General features: G+C 34.8%; 1 protein-coding gene across 4 annotated transcripts in view; it reads right to left on the bottom strand.

Annotated features, from left to right (window-relative positions):
• The window catches only part of SEPTIN10 (septin 10), a 76404-nt gene that overhangs the window by 15805 nt on the left and 40221 nt on the right, over positions 1 to 20378 (bottom strand). For 3 of the 4 annotated variants that reach the window (XM_045077592.1, XM_004764326.3, XM_004764327.3), the window contains exons 3-8: positions 15930 to 16050; positions 15330 to 15525; positions 9808 to 9994; positions 6504 to 6665; positions 4418 to 4514; positions 3058 to 3226 (exon numbers count right to left, since the gene is read on the bottom strand). In XM_045077592.1, the coding sequence (XP_044933527.1) occupies positions 3058 to 3226; positions 4418 to 4514; positions 6504 to 6665; positions 9808 to 9994; positions 15330 to 15525; positions 15930 to 16050 (932 nt within the window). The remainder of the gene's footprint in view (positions 1 to 3057; positions 3227 to 4417; positions 4515 to 6503; positions 6666 to 9807; positions 9995 to 15329; positions 15526 to 15929; positions 16051 to 20378) is intronic. The other variant, XM_013062378.2, reaches the window with a different exon arrangement.

Raw genomic sequence — 20378 nt, 5'->3', positions numbered from 1 at the left:
TATGTCTCAAACACATCCAGTTCTATTTTTACCACTTTTACTTCAGTCCAAGCAATACTCTTCTACTGGTCTCTCCTAAGCATCTCTGCATACCACTTTAATACTTTCTTTGCATTATAGCTAAAAGTGATTTTTCAAATGTAAATATGGTAATGATAACTCCTTGAATGGTGGTTTTGCCTTTCCCTTGGAACAAAGCACAAATCCCAACCAAGTGATCCACAGTTTGATTACTGCCTACCTGTTCTCTCAATCTTATGCTCTCTAGCTGCGCTGACCTTCTTAAAGAGCTCTGAAGATGTCATTCTCTCTCTGCTTGCAGTCTTTTCATGTCTTGCTCTGATTTCCCCAAATTATTAGCTCAAAACAGTAACTGCCTCAAGAAAATCTTCTCTGATTTTCAAATTAAGTCAGGAAACCCTCCCTCACTACATACCATCTCTCCTTTAGCAGACATTTCACAACTGTGATTAATTGTGCTATTTGATTTTGGCCTCCCCAATAAGAATGTAAACTCCATGATAGGCAGGTCTATAGGCTCTTCCTCAGTATTATATCCCCAGAACTTAGCCCAGAGCTTTATTTTTAAAGTTTTATGATTTATGATTTAAATGTTATGATTTGTTTTAAATGTTTATATTTTGGGGGCACCTGGGTGGCTCAGGTCACGATGCCAGGAGCCTGGGATGGAACACCTCCTCAGGCTCCCTGCTCAGTGGAGAGCCTGCTGCTCCCTCTCCCTCTGCCCTTCCCCCTGCTTGTGTTCTCTGGCTCTATCTCTGTTAAATAAATAAAGTCTTTTAAAAAATAAAATAAAAGTTTATGATTTTTCATATTAAATCACTGCTGACTCCCAAATTATTATCTCAGCCTTAACTTCTCCCTAAGTGCCAGATTCATTTATGTAATAACGTACTGAAACTTTTCACTGGAATATTTATTTTTTAAAAGCTTTATTTATTTTAGAGAGAGACAGAGAACACATGTACATATATGAGTGGGCAGAAAGGCAGAGGAATAGAATGCTCAAAACAGACTCCCTGTGGAGTGTGGAGCCCAATGCAGAGTTCCATCCCACAATCCATGAGATCACGCCATGAGCTGAAACCAAGAGCTGAATGTTTAACCCACCAAGCCAACCAGGTGCCCCTTCACTGGCATATTTAATAAGCAACTTAAATTTAACATGTCTGAAACCTCTCAATTATTAATCATAACCCCTAAAATCTATCCCTTCCCCAGTCTTGCTCCTATCAGTAAACATTACCACCATTTAGCCAAATTCAGGTCATTTCTCAATGACCAGAGTCATCCTTGATTCCTCTGTCCTTTTACAGCCCATACCCAAACCATCAATGAGTCCTATGAACTTTACCTTCAAATTACATGTCCTAAATGTACTTCTGACCACCTCTACACTACCAAGTCTTTAGGGTCTCACCAGGACTACTGTGTGAGCACCCCGACTCTATTTTCCACAAAGGGCCAGAGGGTCCTCCTCTCACCTCCATCCCAGAAATTCTGTAAGGCAGTTTCTGTTTAAGCCCACGGTGCTTACCTACCCACTGACCAACTGACCAGCAGTGTGTGAAAGCATATGGGAGACGAACAGCAAGTATCTGTTAGATGAGTGAATGGAAAATTTAACTTAAATGCAGACTCTTAGGCTCTATCTGTAGAAGTTCTGAACCTGCATTTCTTAATCTTCCATAGATGCCTGATGACTGACCCACCAGGCAACCTGAATCCCTCTTCTCAGAGTACTTCAAAGGCTGTCCCACTTGCTCTCACTCAGTATTTGTGTCTTACTAATGTACACCGAGACCTCTGAATTGCCCCTTAGACTTGAAAGAATGAGACATGAAGCCTCCTCTGGAAAACACTAGTGAAGCCAAATCTTCAATAGAGAAAATAGTTTTATCAGAAGTGATCAAAAGCACAGCATGCCTGAAATTGGTGAAGAGGGGTTGAGTATACATAATTCTTTTTTATCATACTACTAGATTTATCATATTTTATATGATATCATATAAAATATCCTAACTTACCATGATGATATCATATGATATATCATAATTTATCATACTACTAGAGCTAAAAAAAAAAACTAATTAAAGCCATAGATTAAAAACTTGAAAAATTTAACCTCATCTACTATTAAATCTTCCCAAAGGTCAGATACAATGGCATCACTGAAGTAATGTTCTCCTTCTACTTTTTGTGTTTACTCTAGTACAAATACTAAGAGTCAGGGAAATGACCAAAATGCAAATAATGAAATAGAAAAAAAATCCTTAGTTCTATAACAGAGTTTTAGAGTGTTTTTTCCTGAAGATTTCCTACTTTCCTCCATGCAAAAAACCTATTCTGGAATGCTACATCATATCAAATCTGATGTAGTAGGTAAGGATTAGAGTTTCATGTTTACGTATCTTAATAAAAACAAGTCAGGGATGTAAAGCCACATAAAATTACCTAGCAAGTTTATAACACTGAATGCTGTAATTACTGAACAAGAAGGTCATCAGGCTTTAAAATTCTTATAACTACCCTGGAATATTTTAAGAAACAGTTTAATCCCTGACTTCCTACAAGCACGTTCATTCTTCCTTTAGAAGACATTTTCCTAAATTTAAGTCATTCCAAACTTTCACCAAGCTAAAAACAACGGGTTTTTTGGTTTAATATGATTCACATTCCAACTTTCTTTTAGAAGAACAGAGAAATATACTTTTATCTTTTTCAGAAAAATACAAATATAAAACCAAATGAGAATTCTTTCCTTTAGTTATTCATTTCAGCATGTACTGAGATAATGGGCTTCTGCCATTGTGTTCTTTCTTAAACTCTTAGAATCAGATGAAGTATTAGAGACCCTTCAAAGGCAAGAAAGCCTCAAGTGATCTGAGAAGCACAATAATTAATCATAAGCAAATGATTCTACTTCATGGTTTGCCAGGTTTCTGAAAACCACATTCTCCAACATCCTGGATATAAAACAAAGTACAATCCTCTATAACTTCCTCTTTGATTGGCTTCTCACAGAAATCCCGTTACCTGAGCGGCTTATTCTCTGGGCCCACATCTGTAAAGCCCATTTCCTCCAGTTTGCAACGCCTGTAAAGTTCATAATGCCTAGTGTGGGTCTGTTCTCGCAGATCTTCCATGTTTGTACAAATGAGCATTTCCCGGAGCTTTACAAAATCACAGTGGTTTTCATTTTCCACTAGCCAGAAAAACAAGAAAACAGCAACACCAATTTTTAATTCCTGGCACACAGTGCTTGTTGAATGAAAGAATCTATAAAAACACATCTGAAATAACAGTGAAATGATCAGTCTAACACCTATGATTGTTTTATGTAAGTAACCAAGGAAGAAACTCTTGCATTACACACACTGAATTATAAGCAATGTAACAGATTGGGAAACTACTTTAAATTTAGTAGGCAATGGATAAACAGGAAAGAAATACATTATATTATGTCACTAGAATGTTCCAATTATTTCACTAATATTTTGTTAGCATTTTACAAACCATCCTTAGGAGATTTTACAAAGTGCTTAAAAAGACCCTGTAATATTATTTTATTAAAACTTCAAAGTAGTAATTCTACATACTCAAGATACCATCTGTACATGCTATAATTATCAAACTCTTTATATACAATGCCATATTTATGATGTTGTGTTTGACACCATTCAAAATTAGTGAATAAATATACTTAGTTCTCCTTACATGGTCCTTCTTCTAGGGTTATGGTGACTGGAAGACTACAAATAATTATGTAACTGTAACCAATAGTTTTAAGTAGAATTACTACTTTTATATTTTTATACATTAAAAATGTTAAGTTTTGTCAATATCTTTTAATTACAAATCTGTCAATTAAAATATCAGCAGTATTAGGAAACCAGTACTAACAGGGGTAATCCATTTCCCATTATTAGTACTACAAGTAAATGAATGAACCAGATAGTACTAATTACTTATTCATTACAAGGCTAGATAAATCCTAAAATTTTTTAATTGGGTGACTTAGTTTTGGAAATAGTTGGCAATACTTTGATAATTGGAAATACATAAATGTACGAGGTGGTTTATTGTGCCTAGAATTACGTTTTAGTAATTAGTTTATGTATCATGTTTAAACACTAATATTTATATTCAAATTCTGTTCTGTCTAGTGCTTCCCACTTTCTGAATGTCTTGGCACACCAGGCACAAAATGTGTGTGATATAATAAAGAAAATGGGAAAGCCCAGCCTCCACATACTTGGCCAAAACAAAATACATGCCACTGTTCTGATAAGCAAATCATAACCCAAAATAAGCATCACCTTAGAGAATGCACTGAATGCAACTTTCAGACTGTTAGGTGACATGCGTATTCCCAGTCATCATTCATCTCATTTACCTTGTACAACACCCCACGGGTACTGGCGAGCTTTGACCATCTTATTTCCAACTTTTACCTCATCCATACTTCCTACAACAGCAAATGGCAAATGTCCCTGGAAAGGAACCATGATACCAAATCATATCGCACACTATTATGATAAATCACTAACTAAAAAAGTTTTATGAAAGTAATAGATTAGAGAAAATGTACTAAATAACAAAGTTATTAAAATCAAATGATCTGCTATGCCTCTGATTTTATTTTAAAATTATTTTTTTAAGATTTTACTTATTTGCCAGAGAAAGGGACAGCACAAGCATGGGATGCTGCAGGCAGAGAAAGAAGCAGGTTCCCTCTTGAGCAAGAAGCTTGATGCGGGGGACTCAATCCCCAGGACCCTGGGATCATGACCTGAGCAGAAGGCAGATGCTTACTTAATCAACTGAGCCACCCAGGCATCCCTATACCTCCAATTTTAAAACTTGGCAGTGAGTATGTGACAACTGTTCTATACAAGTAAATTTCAGGCCCCATAAAGAAAATTAATCATTGAGCATCCCCCACATGCAAGGTATCATGCTACAGGAATAAAAAAAGATTCTAGTATAGGTATCATTTCCCTCAATATTATCTTTGCCCTAAAAGACAAAGATAATGTTGAGGAAATTACACACGTACACACACTTACACATACCAAATGAATAACTAAAATATATATCTATGTTTAATGTGTGCACAGATGCATGGTACTAATACAAAATGGTAGTTAAGCCCCAAACTAGTACAAAAGGTACTAAAATGTTACATAAACTTAGAGGAATGAGGAATCACTGTGAGCAGGAAGATATAACCCAAACCAGAGATGGACCAAGGAGAGTAAGAACTAACTTAAGTAAGGAGAAGATTTTGAACAAACACATAACAGCTAGATTTAGAGAATAGTAGTAGAGTAGACTGGTATGTCTGAAGGTGAGAATTAATACAGGAGAAAGGTCTAATGTTTAAGTATTAAGTATTACGTTTAATTTTTAATAACTGATAAGTATCTTAATTGTGTCTTTCTGAAAAATTATTCCAAGTGGGCACAAATAATAAAATTATATTTAGAGACAATATAACACATCGGTATTGAGATCACTTCATTTACATTAGTCAGTTTTTTATATATTTAAAGTATCTTAATGAAAAATCAGAAAAGGAAAAGGAGAAATGGCATGAACAGTTACTGAATGTCACTGTGTTAAGCAGTGAACAAAGACTAAATCCTCACAACAACCCAACTGCAGGTATTAACCCAATTTTGTAGGTAAGTTAACAATCTCAGGGAGGTATTTCCCACAAGAACATATGGTTAAGTTAAAACCAATGACTCTTCAAAATATAACCAGATATTTAAGAAATCTAGTAGCCTGAAGAAAGTATCACAAAGAACTTAGCCATCTTTAGTCATATTAGATAAAAAGTTACGTGAATATTGGGGCACCTGGGTGGCTCAGTTGGTTAAGCAACTGCCTTTGGCTCAGGTCATGATCCTGGAGTCCCAGAATCGAGTCCCACATCAGGCTCCTTGCTCGGCAGGGAGTCTGCTTCTCCAGCTGACCTCTCTCATGCTCTCTCTCATTCTCTCTCTCTCAAATAAATAAATAAAGTCTTTAAAAAAAAGAAAAGAAAAGTTATGTGAATGTTTAATATGTACATGTGATGCTGTAAGGGAGGATGAGCTTAAATACCAGATCAGAAATATGTCCTTAAAGATTTTAAAGTTCCCAAGCATTCCAAAGGAGAATAAATAGAAAGACTTCACATGTTTTTTAAAGATAGGACTAAAGGCATCTTTCTAAGGCAATTAGTAAACATGGTGCCACAAAAGGAAAATTCCAGCCTTGCCAATGTATCATTTTATTTAGGTGAAAGTAAATACATTCTCATATATTTTTTCCAACTCTAGAAAATAAAACATTTTCCTATATTGAACTTATTGAAAACTCAATAAGTATGAAGTCTTTTTGGAAGACACAAGTGAAAGTGTGTTAGCAGAAATGTCACTTATAAATTAGTCTTTTCACATGTAAATAAAATTAAAATTCAACTAGGAGCTTACATTCATTGAAGCATTGATTTTAGCAATAGTTTCATCGTCTGTTGGAAACTGATATATCTGGACACCGTTGCTAACCAATTCACTCATGAGCTTGATCTTAAACTTCTGTAATTCAGCTTTAGAAATTGCATCTGCTTTGGCAATCACTGGTATAATGTTCACCTATTAACAATAAAGAAAAACAAAATATCATAATTGGAGGTTTATTTTTTTAATTCTGTAGTTTTGCATTCAAAACCACTCGGTCTCTGACTAACTTCCATAACCTAGATCTGGGAATGAACAAACTATGGTACAGTTGTCTGTTGATATAAATTAAGATTTACTAGAGCACAGCTTCACAGAAAAAGCTTGCCAACTCCTAACCTAGATAATCGCTGACTGTCACTGTCACCATATTCCCCTACACAAATCACTTCTATAGATGCTGGCCTTAATAGTAACTGCTTTTAAAAAGCAGAATTCTTACAAAATTAATCTTACATCTGAATTTAGGGTTAGAAATCTTACATTTTCTTCTATTTCTCAAAGTCTCTCATAATTCTGTCACACACAAAATGTAAGCAGGAAGCTGAGATCACCTGCTGAATTCACTAAGTATTTTTAATTTAATAATCTAAGCATTAATAATCAGGATAATTGATCCTTCTGTAAAACTATGAAGCAGGTGAGTTTCTCCTTCTTCCTCTCACTTTGGCAGATCCCCTTCCCAGTGAATCCATCAAATCTGTACTATTTTTTATTTCTTAATAATCTAAGCATTAATAATCAGGATAATTGATCCTTCTGCAAAACTATGAAGCAGCTGAGTTTCTCCTTCTTCCTCTCATTTTGGCAGATCGCCTTCCCAGTGAATCCATCTAATCTGTACTCTGTTGTGAGAGACTCCTACCTAATTGTTTGAAGAAAGGAAATTTTATGAATACCAATTGAAAGTGTTCATGACATTCTCAGCCTTAAAGTCCTATCACTGGCCAGAAAGGAAAAACTCTGGGGTCATGAAGACTATCTTTGCAACATCAGTCCCATAAAAGATTGAGGTCTCCACAAATCTAGGGTTTGTAGGTTTTTTTGTTTTTTGGTTATTAGTTGGTTTCAGTGAAAAATTTCAGGCTATCTAGTATCAAGAGAGTGAGGTATCAATGTAATTTTCAGAATGAAAAGTAAAAATCAATTCTATTCTTAAATTTCTTGCTCTTCTACAATTCCACACTTACTGTGTATATTCAATTTATTAGTCTTATAAATATGCTCCAGAAGAAATAAAGATTTTTCTCATCTACCCATGAAAACTCACCAGCAATAGTGGGTAAACAGCTTTCATGCTAAATTAGCTAAAGTACATACAAATTTGATGCCAAGTTCTTGGATTCAATATTATATACTTAGACTGTCAATAAACTATGCCAAGTTAACATCTTATAATTACTTCCACAGTAGATAGCAAAAGCACTCTGTAATAGAAGTGTCTGACATTAAGCTTTGATTGTCAAGGTGCTCATTTCAAAGACATCCATATCGAATAAACATATTGCTAGCTGTATGACACAGCTACTAGCAAAACCGGATAAGGCACAAAGCCACCTCCACCTGTAACATTTTCCTTTTAAAAAACCTGGGTGACCTTGATAACTGACCACTTGAGCATGCCCTAATCCCACTCTTATGTTTTAAATTTGCCAATAAAGAGTGAACTTATAAAACCTGAGACACCTGACACTCAACCCTAATAAAGGCAGAGCCCAGGATCACATTTAACCCCATTGTGTGGCCTTTCAGCATGCCATGTACCCTCTAGGACCTGTAACAGACCTTGTCCTTCAAAGTTTCCTGGTGGTATCTGGCTGAAGTCCCAAGATCATAGTAAGAGCCACAAGCGTTGGCCTAGTCATGACACTGGCCCTGGGGATAATGTCTGTGGGGCTTGCTATAAATAGTATAGTTGGGGAGTACCTCAGGCATTCTTAGCCAAGAATATCACTATAATTAGGCTGGCAGGGTACATCACAGACTGAAAGCTAAACTGAAAGCTGTTCATATATTTGCATGTTAAGAGCAAGGAAAAAGATGGTTTACACTGATGGTAACCTGTCACTGGTTGCAAAAGGTAACTTTCATTTCAAGCAGAGGAGTATTCTGCTTTTAGGAACGAAAGACAAGCTATCAATTTAATTAACACTCACATCTGCCCCCGGAAGTAGGGCATTATTCTCCTTAAATTTCTATTTTAGATGTGAGGAAACTGAGGCTCAGGAGACTATAGAAACTTATCAAAGAACACAAAGCTATTAAGTGACACAGCCAGGATTTAAAACCAGCCTCCAAGGACACCAAATTCTATGTTGTTTATACAGATTAGTTTATACAGATTACATCATGTTGCTTCTCTCTAGCTAAGAAAAATTCGCACACTCTTGGTTTTATGTTGATTTTAAGAGTTTCTATATAATTAGACTCAACTATGAAAATACTGGATAAATGGTTATGACATCTGATCAGATAAGTAAACTACCATAAAAGCTTCATCAAGTTTTTGCTAAAGCCAGGGGACTATGCAACTAGCCAAAAGTCAATCAATCACAACTTCACTGGCAGCCTTATGCTTTTCCAGACTGATTTTTATACAGAAAATACTACTGGCCAGCATGCCCTTTTTCTTGAATCCTTTCTCAAAAAATCATTAGCCAGTATAATGAAAGCTGCATTTCTCACACCATCAGAGGTTATAGGAAATCTAGTTTTTTCAGTAGAGATAGCAGTCTTCAACCACCTTTAACATGGATTTTAAAAAACAAACAAACAAAAAAAACCACCAAGTAAGTTAATTTGTAGATATTACTTTTTATAGCTCCCTGAATTTACATATCACTCTTTGGCTGGCTCAGAAATTCAAAAGCAGGTTTTCAGACGGTTCAAATTAAAACATAATTTATTATAACACATGATGAAACATTAGACCTTAATCTTTGTCAATGAACTTCTTCTCATTTAGTAGCATCATAAAGTAAAATTAGTGTCAAATAAATTCTGGCATGCAATTTAATCACTTAAAAAAAGGACTAAAATTTTATGTTAATGTGTTTTCTTTGCAGCTCATCTTCCAAACTGAATTTCTCTGGGAAAGAACCTAACATTGAAACTTATCAAATGTTCTAAAAATGCACAGAATAAAAGTTAAAATATATATGTGTGTATATATATATATATGATATATATATATATCATATATATATATAATAAAGATATTTTAGAAGTTCAAAATAAATATTAAAGCATGACAAACTGAGTCCTTTTCCAAGCCCACCTTGCTGTCAAGGCTCTTCATTGTTAAGAGATCTAGTGTCTTCAGAGAGTGACCTGTCGGGGAGATGAAGTAGAGACACACGTGGATGCGAGAATCGTGGTAGCTAAAGAGAGAGCGCTTGATCTTCAGCTCCTCTTGGAGATAGGCCTCAAACTGAGCATCTATGTAGTCAACTATTGGTTGGTAGCTGCAAAAATAAATATTTAATTATTTAATACAGCATATCCATGTTACCTAAGTAAGATATTTATGTAATTCTAAGGTGTGAGATCTATACTTTTACCAATTAATAAATAGTTATCATCTTTGCTAAACAGAGAACTTTAATAATAAAACAAACTGCACAGAATATGCATACAAAGGTAGAACTTTAAAACCATCAGTACAACCTGTGCTTTAAACTGCTTTATAGAAACTGAATGAAGATACATGGACTCATTCTCACATTCATTCACACATTACACCCCTTTCTGATAAGGGTTCCCATACTTGCCACGGTGCTCAATGAGGCCAGGCACTTAACTACAACCAAACTGAACATATTATTTAACTGAGAAAAGGCATGAGTATTAATAACCTAAAAGACATTTAAGTCAAATTCTAAACTTCTTGCTTTTTAAATCAGATTCATAAGGCATGAAGAACAGTAACAAAGAAAGGAGGAAAGGCGTACATCAAATGAAAATAACCAGTAATCCAGGCATGATTTTATCTTTAATTACAAGTAAAGGAAAGGCATACACACTTTAAGTCCTTGCTTAGATCACTTCTCTTCCTGGCATGCCTTTTTCCCTCTAGCTATTTCATTCTATTCGTCCTTCAAGATGCAAATCATATCACACTGCATGGACATGGGCATTCATCTTAGTTTGTGAATGTTCCACTTCATTCTGATATACTAAAAATTATCTACACAATTCAACTTCCTACTCTTCTTAAGTAAACCCGACTTTCCAAGTAAAAATAATAGCAAATAGTTCCTCTGTCAAATTCCCTGGACACCTTTATAATTGTCTTTGTAGCCCAAATGGAGATGTACTTTGAGAAGCCTAGGGACTCAATAAATGTGCACAGAACTGACTTCTTCCATAAAGTTGCCTGATCCTTCTAGTCCTTCAGGATCATCACCTTTTTTAATTTCGCAGAATACCATTCTTTCCATGCAGATGGTAAACAAATGTGAGAACAGAGACAGTTATCTTATATTTCTGTTTTCTCTACAATACCTAGCCTATACTTTGAACATTATCAGAGAGAGTATTAGGAGCACAAGTATTCATTATCAGGAACACTATCCTTGGGAAACTTGTCTAAATGTGATCCAACATGATTCCCTCCCCAAAATAATAAAATAGTAAAACTTAATCTGTAAGTACATATTTAACATAAGAAAAATTCAAAGAAGCATGTATTAATGACCTGAAGGAGATCAGTAACACGACCTATTTTATGACCTAATAGCCATAAACAGTCCTCTACATGACTGTGTTGCATTACACTTGTCATAAATGAAGACCAAAACATCTTCTGCTAAATAAACAGCATACCATTAGAAGTTCTTCCACAGTAATTTGCCCTAGGTTTCCAATTCTAATACACTGCATACTCAGTCTTCCAATGAAACAAAAGACAATGGCTTAAAATATAAAAATCACCTCCTTAAAAACTTCCAAAGTGATAAGGAATTACCAGGTCAAAATTGAAGAGACAGTGGAGCCTGAGAGAGGTGAGCAGAAGACTAGAGAAGGGGGTCAGTAAATGGGCCAAGTCCAGATAATGTCTGTATCACATAGGCCTGTTCACTGGTTTATGTATTGCCTATGGCTGCTTTGAGTAGTTTGGACAGAGATTGTAAGTCCACAAAGTCTGAAATATTTACTATCTAGCACTTTACAGAAAGAGTTTACTAACCCCTGCACTAAAAGCATCAGAGCTAGTTTTGTCCTGAGGCCACTTGTCAATCTAGTTCCTGAGCCTCACTTCTAAAGGACTCACAGGACAAGAAGGAAAAAATCAAAGCCCAGGGACCATACAGGTAGGAGTCTATTAAGAAACTGCCTCCCCACACTGAATGGAGGTCTTAAAAGCCACACCTTCAGGGTAAGAATGAACTAGAAATTAACCTACAATTCCTTTCCTCTCCCCAAGTTTCTGTAGGAAAGGTTGCCCTGGCACTAAATGAATCAGGGAAAATAAAAAGGGAGACAAAAAGCCCTTGAGAACTTGAAGTCACAGGGTCTGCTCTCACACATATTCGAAGCCAAGTTCACAGTGCCTCTTTCATACTGAGAACCCTGAGTCATAAAATGAGTTTAAGGATCCTCAGAGTATTAAAGCCAATAGGGGCCAAACATAAACATATCCAAATCTGTTTAAAGGAAGACAACTTCATCTTAGACCTCAAAGTATCTCTGCAAAAACTTTTCCAAAGACCATGAAATCTACAATAAAAAAATAACCAAGCATAAAAGAAAAAAAAAACACAATGAATGAGAATCAAAGGAAAAAAACAAACATCAGTAAATAATTTTTTATCTTAAGAGCATAAAGCTGAGAATCAATGAGAAATTAGAGCAGATTAGATCAAAACCCAAAGAAAGGCAAAATAAGTAGGGAAAAAACAATATAAAATTGAGAAGACCAATAATAAAGCCAAAAAAAAAAAAAAAATAGATGACCAGGAGATTCACAGACCTGTACTCCTGGGGCTAATAATACATTATGTTAATAAAAAAAAAAAATTTTTAAGAATTCCACATAAAACAACAACAACAAAAAAAACACAAACAACAAAGCTTTGTTGAGACTGATCAAAGGGAAAAGAAAACAAGCACAAATAATCAGAAACAGAAAAGGAAATGAAGATAGCATCACAGATGATGTAAACAATAAAATGATATGAGGAATATATTATCAAATATTTTAAATAAGTATCTTCGAAAATTTGGATGAAATGGACACTTGGAACACTGTTAAGATTACAACTGTCTCAAGGGGCACCTGGGTGGCTCAGTTGGTTGGGCGACTGCCTTTGGCTTGGGTCATGATCCCGAAGTCCTGGGATTGAGTCCTGCATTGGGCTCCCGGCTCCATGGGGAGTCTGGTTCTCCCTCTGACCTTCTCCCCTGTCATGCTTTCTCACTCTCTCTCAATAAATAAATAACAACTTTAAAAAAAAAAAAGATTACAACTCTCAAGAAACTACTCTCAATTGGCCTATAATCATTAAAGAAAATTAGTTACTAATTAAAAACCTCAGAAAACTCCAGATTGAGATGGTTTTTTTTTTTTTTTTTTAAGATTTTATTTATTTGACAGAGAGAAATTACAAGTACACTGAGAGGCAGGCAGAGAGAGAGAGAAGGAAGCAGGCTCCCTGCCGAGCAGAGAGCCCGATGTGGGACTCGATCCCAGGACCCTGAGATCATGACCTGAGCCGAAGGCAGCGGCTTAACCCACTGAGCCACCCAGGCGCCCCAGACTGAGATGGTTTTATTAGTGAGTTCCACCAATCACTTCAGAGAAAAATAACTCTAATTTTATACCTAATATATAAAGAATACAAAATGGTATTCAAGATTTTGAGGCTAAGTTACCAATGAAAAGTCAGTTACTAAAATTCATCTTGTTAAAGATTAAAGAAAATGTACAATCTTCTCTACAGAATGCAAAAACAAAAAATGTCTGGTAATATTTACTCATAATAATAAAAAAAAACCTCTCACTAGTAATACAATGGAACTTCCTTATTCCAACTTTTAAAAAAAGGAAGCAAGCATAATAAATGGTAAAAAATAAAGCTTTCCCTTTGCATCAGGACATGGCAATGATACCCACTAATAACATGATTATCCAACATAATACTGTAAGTCCTACCCAGTACAGTTGGGTTTTAAAAATGGAAGAAAGAAAAATTAAAACTGTCTTTAGCCATGATGAAGTAACCAGGACTACATTTATTCTCCCACTCTGGACAACTACAAACTTGATAAAATATACAAAAAAGTCTTTCAGACATCTGACAACAGGCAGTGTAAAATTGTGTTCATTGAGAAGGGAAATAAATGAGAAAAGCTTTATGATTCTCCCAGCTTACTGCCTGAAGGCAAGTTTCCAGAGCACAGCACAAAAAAGCAGAGAGCACAGTGGACTCACTGAGTTGAAGAGACAGAAACAGGAAGTCAGGAGGGCCAAGGCAACTAGAATTGGTAGGTAAGGACACTGAATAGAAGGCCCTGCACCAACAAAAGTACTAATAATCTAGACAGACAGCAGTTTCTTCCAGTCCGTGGTGAAGCACTAAACCTGCACATACATGTGAGAAAAGAACCTCAGACCATGGATATTTCCTATGTTATAATCATGGTAGTAGTTAGAAAACTATGTATTTGTCAAAATTAACTGAGTTGTACACTTAAAAAAAAAAAGCATTTTATTTATTCTGTTTAAATTATACATCAATAAAACTTTTTAAAAGAAAGAGAACTGAAAAAAATATATAAATGTTACTATTTGTAGATTATACTATTATACATACATAGAAAATCTACACAAATTTAGAGATGAATTGTTGGAATTAATCAGAGAATTTACAAAAGTCACTGTATGCAAAATCAATTATATTTCTAAACACCAAATAGAAAATGAAATATTTCTAAAAGATATCATCTATGAGAGCATCAAATATGCCAAATATCTAAGAATAAATTTAAGTAAAGATGTATAAGAGCTCTACATAGAAAACTATAAAGAAGAAATTATGAAGATTTAAAGCAACTTGTGATAGGCCTTTGACTACCACTAATCTGCTTCTTCTGGAAAGTCCACATAAATGTGCTGAAAGGCTCACGTTAAGTCACATAAAGGGAATCAATTATGCAAACTATTTCCCCTGTAAATCAAACTTAGAAAATTAGAAATACACCTCTAACAATGAAAAAATATGCATTTCAAAAAGAAAAAATAAGAAGTTCCTGCTTAACCGCAACCTATTTCCCTGTTTCATATTTTGAGTCTCATACACAATCTATAATCACTTTATAATACTATAGAAGAAAGAATGACATAATACAAAATATAAATAATAATTTCAACTATCAAACTTTTCCTGCAATGCTTAATAGTGGACCTGGCTGATTTGCTTAGAATTTTACACACAGAAAAATTCATGCACCATGATTTTGGCCATTATATATTTGCTATTGTATGTCTTACTTTTTTTCCCCTTCAACAAAATAAGTCCTGCCTCAAAATTAGTACAAATCACTTATTATACACCAAACTGGAATATGATTTTTGCCCAAGTACACATTTCAATAATTTGAGTCAAATTATGCTAAAAAGAATTAAGACAACTGGGTAGAAAAATTTCAATTTGTTAAGAATAAACATTGCTGATTTATTTAAAAAAAATAAAGTCTGGGAGGAAACGGTATGAATTTCCATAGTAGAAAACCAAATCATGCCTATTGGGACAAGACAAATGTCTTAAAATAAGACAATTACAATAAGAAAACATGTACCTCTCTTCTTTGTTTATTTGGTCACCAAATCCTACTGTATTCACAATGGTCAATTTCAATCGAACATTACTTTCGTGGAGTTCATATGTCTGAGCTTTAAGTTTAACATGTGGGTAAAAATGTGAGGATTCATGGTCTTCAAAATTAGTATTAAACAATGTGTCAATCAGCGTTGATTTTCCAATTCCAGTCTCCCCTGAAAGAAACAAAGGTACATTGTCCCAGGTGTAGAGGACAAATGAGAAAAAGAAGAACTCTTAGACTGGTTTCAAGGATCCCAAATATTTCAAACATTCCAAAGACTGTGTTGTCTATGAAAGACATACAAGTTAAGGCTGGTCCACTGAGTCATTAGCAGAACATTAAAGCTAGTATACATGCTAAGTTACTCAGCATTCTGAAGAAAGCACTGAATTGTTTAAAGATCAAAAAAGTTTAAAGCAGTACAGCAAAGAAAACCAAAACTGATAGGATTTAAGTAACTGAAAAAATCTGCAATCATGATCTCAAATTAAAAACATGAGCATCATACTGCTTCCAAGAGTGAAGAGAACACAAGGAATATAAAGGAATAATTTAGAGGAAGAGTTTGCCACTTACCCACACAGAGAATATTAAAACAGAAGCCTTGCTGAATGGATCTATTGACCAGCTGATCAGGCAAACTCTCAAAACCAACATGGCCAGACATAGTTAAAGAACGAATATTTTCTTTTTTTTGCTGAAGGAAAACAAAGACAATGGCAATAATTTAAAACAACTAATTAAGATTGTTTTAAATTAAATTTAAAATTTTAATTATAATTCATTAAAGCAAAAAAACTTTTACTAAAATAGGATGCAGGCACATTTGAAAAGATAAATATAATTTACCAAAGAAACTAAAGATTTTATGATCATTAGACCTTCACCAAGATACAACCATGTTAAGTTAATTTGTGAGAAACCCAATTCCAAACCCTGAAAACAAACACATTTCTTATTCTCTTCATACAATGAGAGTCCAGCATTACTTACAACATTCAAATACTTGATTTCCAAAAAATAGGAAATCATGTAAACTATGGCAGAGTCACTCACAAAATGGAATAAAGTTATTATAGGTGTTTATCGTAAGTATTTGGTAACTTAAATTTTACATTGAAATGTCACATGGGCTGCCTGGGTGGCTCAGTGGGTTAAGCCTCTGCCTTCAGCTCAGGTCATGATCTCAGGGTCCTGGGATCCAGTCCCCCATCGGGCTCTCTGCTAGGCAGGGAGCCTGCTTCCTCCTGGCTCTCTCTCTCTCTCCCTCTCTGCCTACCTGTCATCGCTCTCTGTCAAATAGATAAAATAGTAAAAAAAAAAGTCACATGAAAAATGCACAATACATTATGCAGTTTTAGCTCCCAGTAATGGCATGGTTAACTTATGTCACCTGCTAATAACATTTATAATCTATTCTTCCAAATCAGTGGAGTGCAACCAAAGTCCAATGGGCACTGGAGGGAATGAGACTCTTGGGAGTAGGAAACCATGTAAAGTGAGATGCACATTTTCAAGGTCTTTCTGAAGGCATACCCCAGTCACTGCTGCACAAAGAAGACAGACCTCAGGATGGGTTGAGAAGTTGGAAATAAGGGCAGGTGTATCAGCTGAAAATTGAAGAAGAAAATTATAGAAAGGAGGGAGTCCAAAATCTGCAAGTGCACTCCCCTGAAATCTCTGGTTGACTGCTGAACTGCACAAGTACAGGGGAAATACAAGGAGCCTAGCAAAGGGAAAATGGAAATCAGAAGGAGCTATGTAGAGTTTTCAAGAATGTCAGCCCAGGAAGCTTGAAGTTTAACTCTGTAAATTAAAGGGGCTGAATAAACATTTCAGACTTTCCACTAAAAACCTGTATGAACCATATTTTAAGAGTAAGGATCATATCCCAGGAATCAGAAATGTTCCCTAGTATACAACTGAAATAGATCTGCCCTAATAACAAAGTATAAAACTAAGGCTCAACATGAACAATACAACAAGCTAATAATTTACTGCCTGCTAGAACCAAGGTCAACACTCTTCAGAAGAAGAAATAAGAATCCAGCACCTCTACAATGTATCATCCACAACATCTACTATACAATAAAAAATTACTATAGAGGAAGAAGCACAAAAATGTGATTCGCAGTCAGGAGAAAACAGTCAAAAGAAAGAGATCCACAAATGAACCAGATATTCAATCAGGTGATAAAAACTTTAAAAAACGACTATGACAAATATGCTGAAGAAGAAGAAAAATATCCTCTTTTTCTACAGGAAAAGAAGATAGATATAATGGGTGGTGAGCTACAAGAGAGATTTGAAAACTCTCAACAACAAAAGGCAACAAATGGGATTCCTAGAAGGAAAAATGCAACATCTAAAATAAAAAACCTACTGAACAGAATTAACAGCAGTTCAAACAATGGAATGAAATTATTTGTTCAATAGTTATATCCAAGTTAAATATCTTCATCAATCCAAGCTAAAAATATCTTATAGAAAAACTAAAACTGTAATAGAGTCAAAAAAAACTGTGGGACAATATCAAATGGTCTTACATACTTGTAATTGGAATGCCATACAGAAAAGATGAGAGACTGGGGGAGGGAAGGAAATATCCAAGTGATAGTCACCGAAAATTCTCCAATTTTCTAAACATGAACTAAGAGATCCAAATTAGCAAACTACAAACAGGAAAAAATCCAGAGAAACCCATAACTAGGCACATTAGAGCAAAATATTTCAAAAGAAAGATAAAGAAAAACTTTATGAGCTACCAAATATGGGGAGATATATTATAGACAAGTGAAACATATAAAATGACTACAGGCTTCTCATAAACAACTATGCAAACCATAAGACAACAGAACATCAATAAAATGCCAAAAGAAAAAAATGACAACCTAGAATTCCATAACCAATAAAAATATCATTCACAAATGAAAGTCAAAGGAAGACATCTTCAGACCAAAAAAAATCTAAGAAAATACACTAATAGCAGACCTACACTATTAAGAAATATTAAAAGTTATTCAAGAGAAAGGAAAATGACATCAGACCTATAAAAAGAAATGAAAACAGCCAGAAAAGTAGAAATGTGGATAATTGTAAGAGAACTTTGTTAGTTTTAATTTCTTGAAAATATTATTGTTTAAAACAACAACAACAACAATGTATCACAGAGTTTGTAATCACAGAGAAGTAGAATGTATGATAGTGACCGCATAACAGATGGGAGAGGGAATGGAGAGATACTGTTGTGAGGTTTCTATATTATACATGGAACATTATAATATTGTTTGAAGATATGTGTGATAAAGTAAAGCCTACACCAATTACTATTTTAAAGAAATAAAAGGCCAAAGAGATACAGACAGTAAGTCAATAGTAAAGATGAAATGCAATCATAAAAATAATCCAAAAGGCATAGAAGAAAGAAAAATGAAAGAACAAATGTGACAAAGAAAATAGCAGCAAACTGGCAGACTTAAACCTAGCCAAGTCTATAATTAAATTAAATGTGAATGGTTTAAACCAGTGATATCCAACAGAACTTCCTATGATGGTAGAAGTGTTTTATATCTGAGCTGTGCAACAGGAACCCACCAGCCAGCCACATGCAGATACTGAGCACTTCAAATGTGACTAATGCAACTGAGGAATTGATTTCTACATTTTATTAAACTGATTTAAATTTAAATAGCCACACATGGCTAGTGGCTACCGCACTGGACAATGAATGTCTAAACATTTCAGGTTAAAAGGAAATAATCAGACTGGATAAAAGAGTAAAACAACTCTATGACAATCTGGTTCTAAAATCTATATGGAAATGTAGGCAATTAGTAACAACTACAACAATTATGCAAAAGAACAAAGTTGAAGGACTTAACTACCTTAACATGAAGGTACAATCACCAGGAAGTATGATATTGTGACAATCTAATTATTTATCTATTTGTATATTTCATCAAAATTAAAAACTTGTGGGGTGCCTGGGTGGCTCAGTGGGTTAAGCCTCTGCCTTCGGCTCAGGTCATGATCCCAGGGTCCTGGATCTAACCAAGCATCGGGCTCTCTGCTCAGCAGGGGGCTTGCTTCCCCCTCCCCTTCTGCCTGCCTCTCTGTCTACTTGTGACCTCTCTTTCTCTGTCAAATAAATAAATAAAATCTTTTAAAAAATTAAAATTAAAATTTTTTTAAAAAAATTTAAAATTTGTGATCAGCAAGGAATATGTAAATCAAAGACTGAAAGAAAATATTATATACTTGGCATATATACATGACAAAGCACTTATATTCAAATATCTGAAGAATTCAAATAATTTAATAATAACAATCCACTTTTTAGAAAATGGGTAAAGACTCAAATAGAATTTCACAAAGACAGCCAAGCAAATGAAGGAGTGGTCACAGTGCCGGTTATCACTGAACACTCTCCAAAATGGCTAAATTTGAAAGCCTGATAATATCAAGTATTAGATATTATGAAGTGTAACTCTGATAAATTTGCTGGTGTGAAAGCAAAATGGTACAGGCACTTTGGATAACAGGTGGGCAGTTTCTTATAAGGTTAAAACATACTACTATACAACCAAAAAACTCCACCTGTAGGTACCCAAGGTAAATAAAAATACACATGAATGTTCTTGGCAGCTTTAGTCCTAATAGTCAAAAACCAGAAAGAACCCAATACCCAACAATGGGTGAACAGAGAAATAAAATGTAGTATATCCATACAATGGAATACTAAACTACTGATATATGCCACAATATGTCTAAGTCTCAAAAATTAAGTGATTTATTTACTGTGATTTGACTAAAAAATTAAAGTATATTTTTTCATATTCTCATACCTATGAATATGGATAAAAATCTTTCAAAGGGTAACAACAGACTATGGAGAGTGGTTACTACTGGAGAATGCACTTGGAAGTTGAGGGAGTGGTCTGGGAGTACAGGTGAGAAAGATTCACTTTTTACACTGTACAGTGAATAAAATTCTAACATGGACCCCATGACAGATGGCCTCTTCTA

Source organism: Mustela putorius, unplaced genomic scaffold (genome assembly GCF_011764305.1).
Source record: "Mustela putorius furo isolate JIRA1106 unplaced genomic scaffold, ASM1176430v1.1 tig00000224_pilon_pilon_pilon, whole genome shotgun sequence".
NCBI classification, from domain to species: Eukaryota; Metazoa; Chordata; class Mammalia; order Carnivora; family Mustelidae; genus Mustela; species Mustela putorius.
The sequence above is the reverse complement of the archived record's forward strand: the minus strand, read 5'-3'. Positions and strand labels throughout refer to the sequence as shown.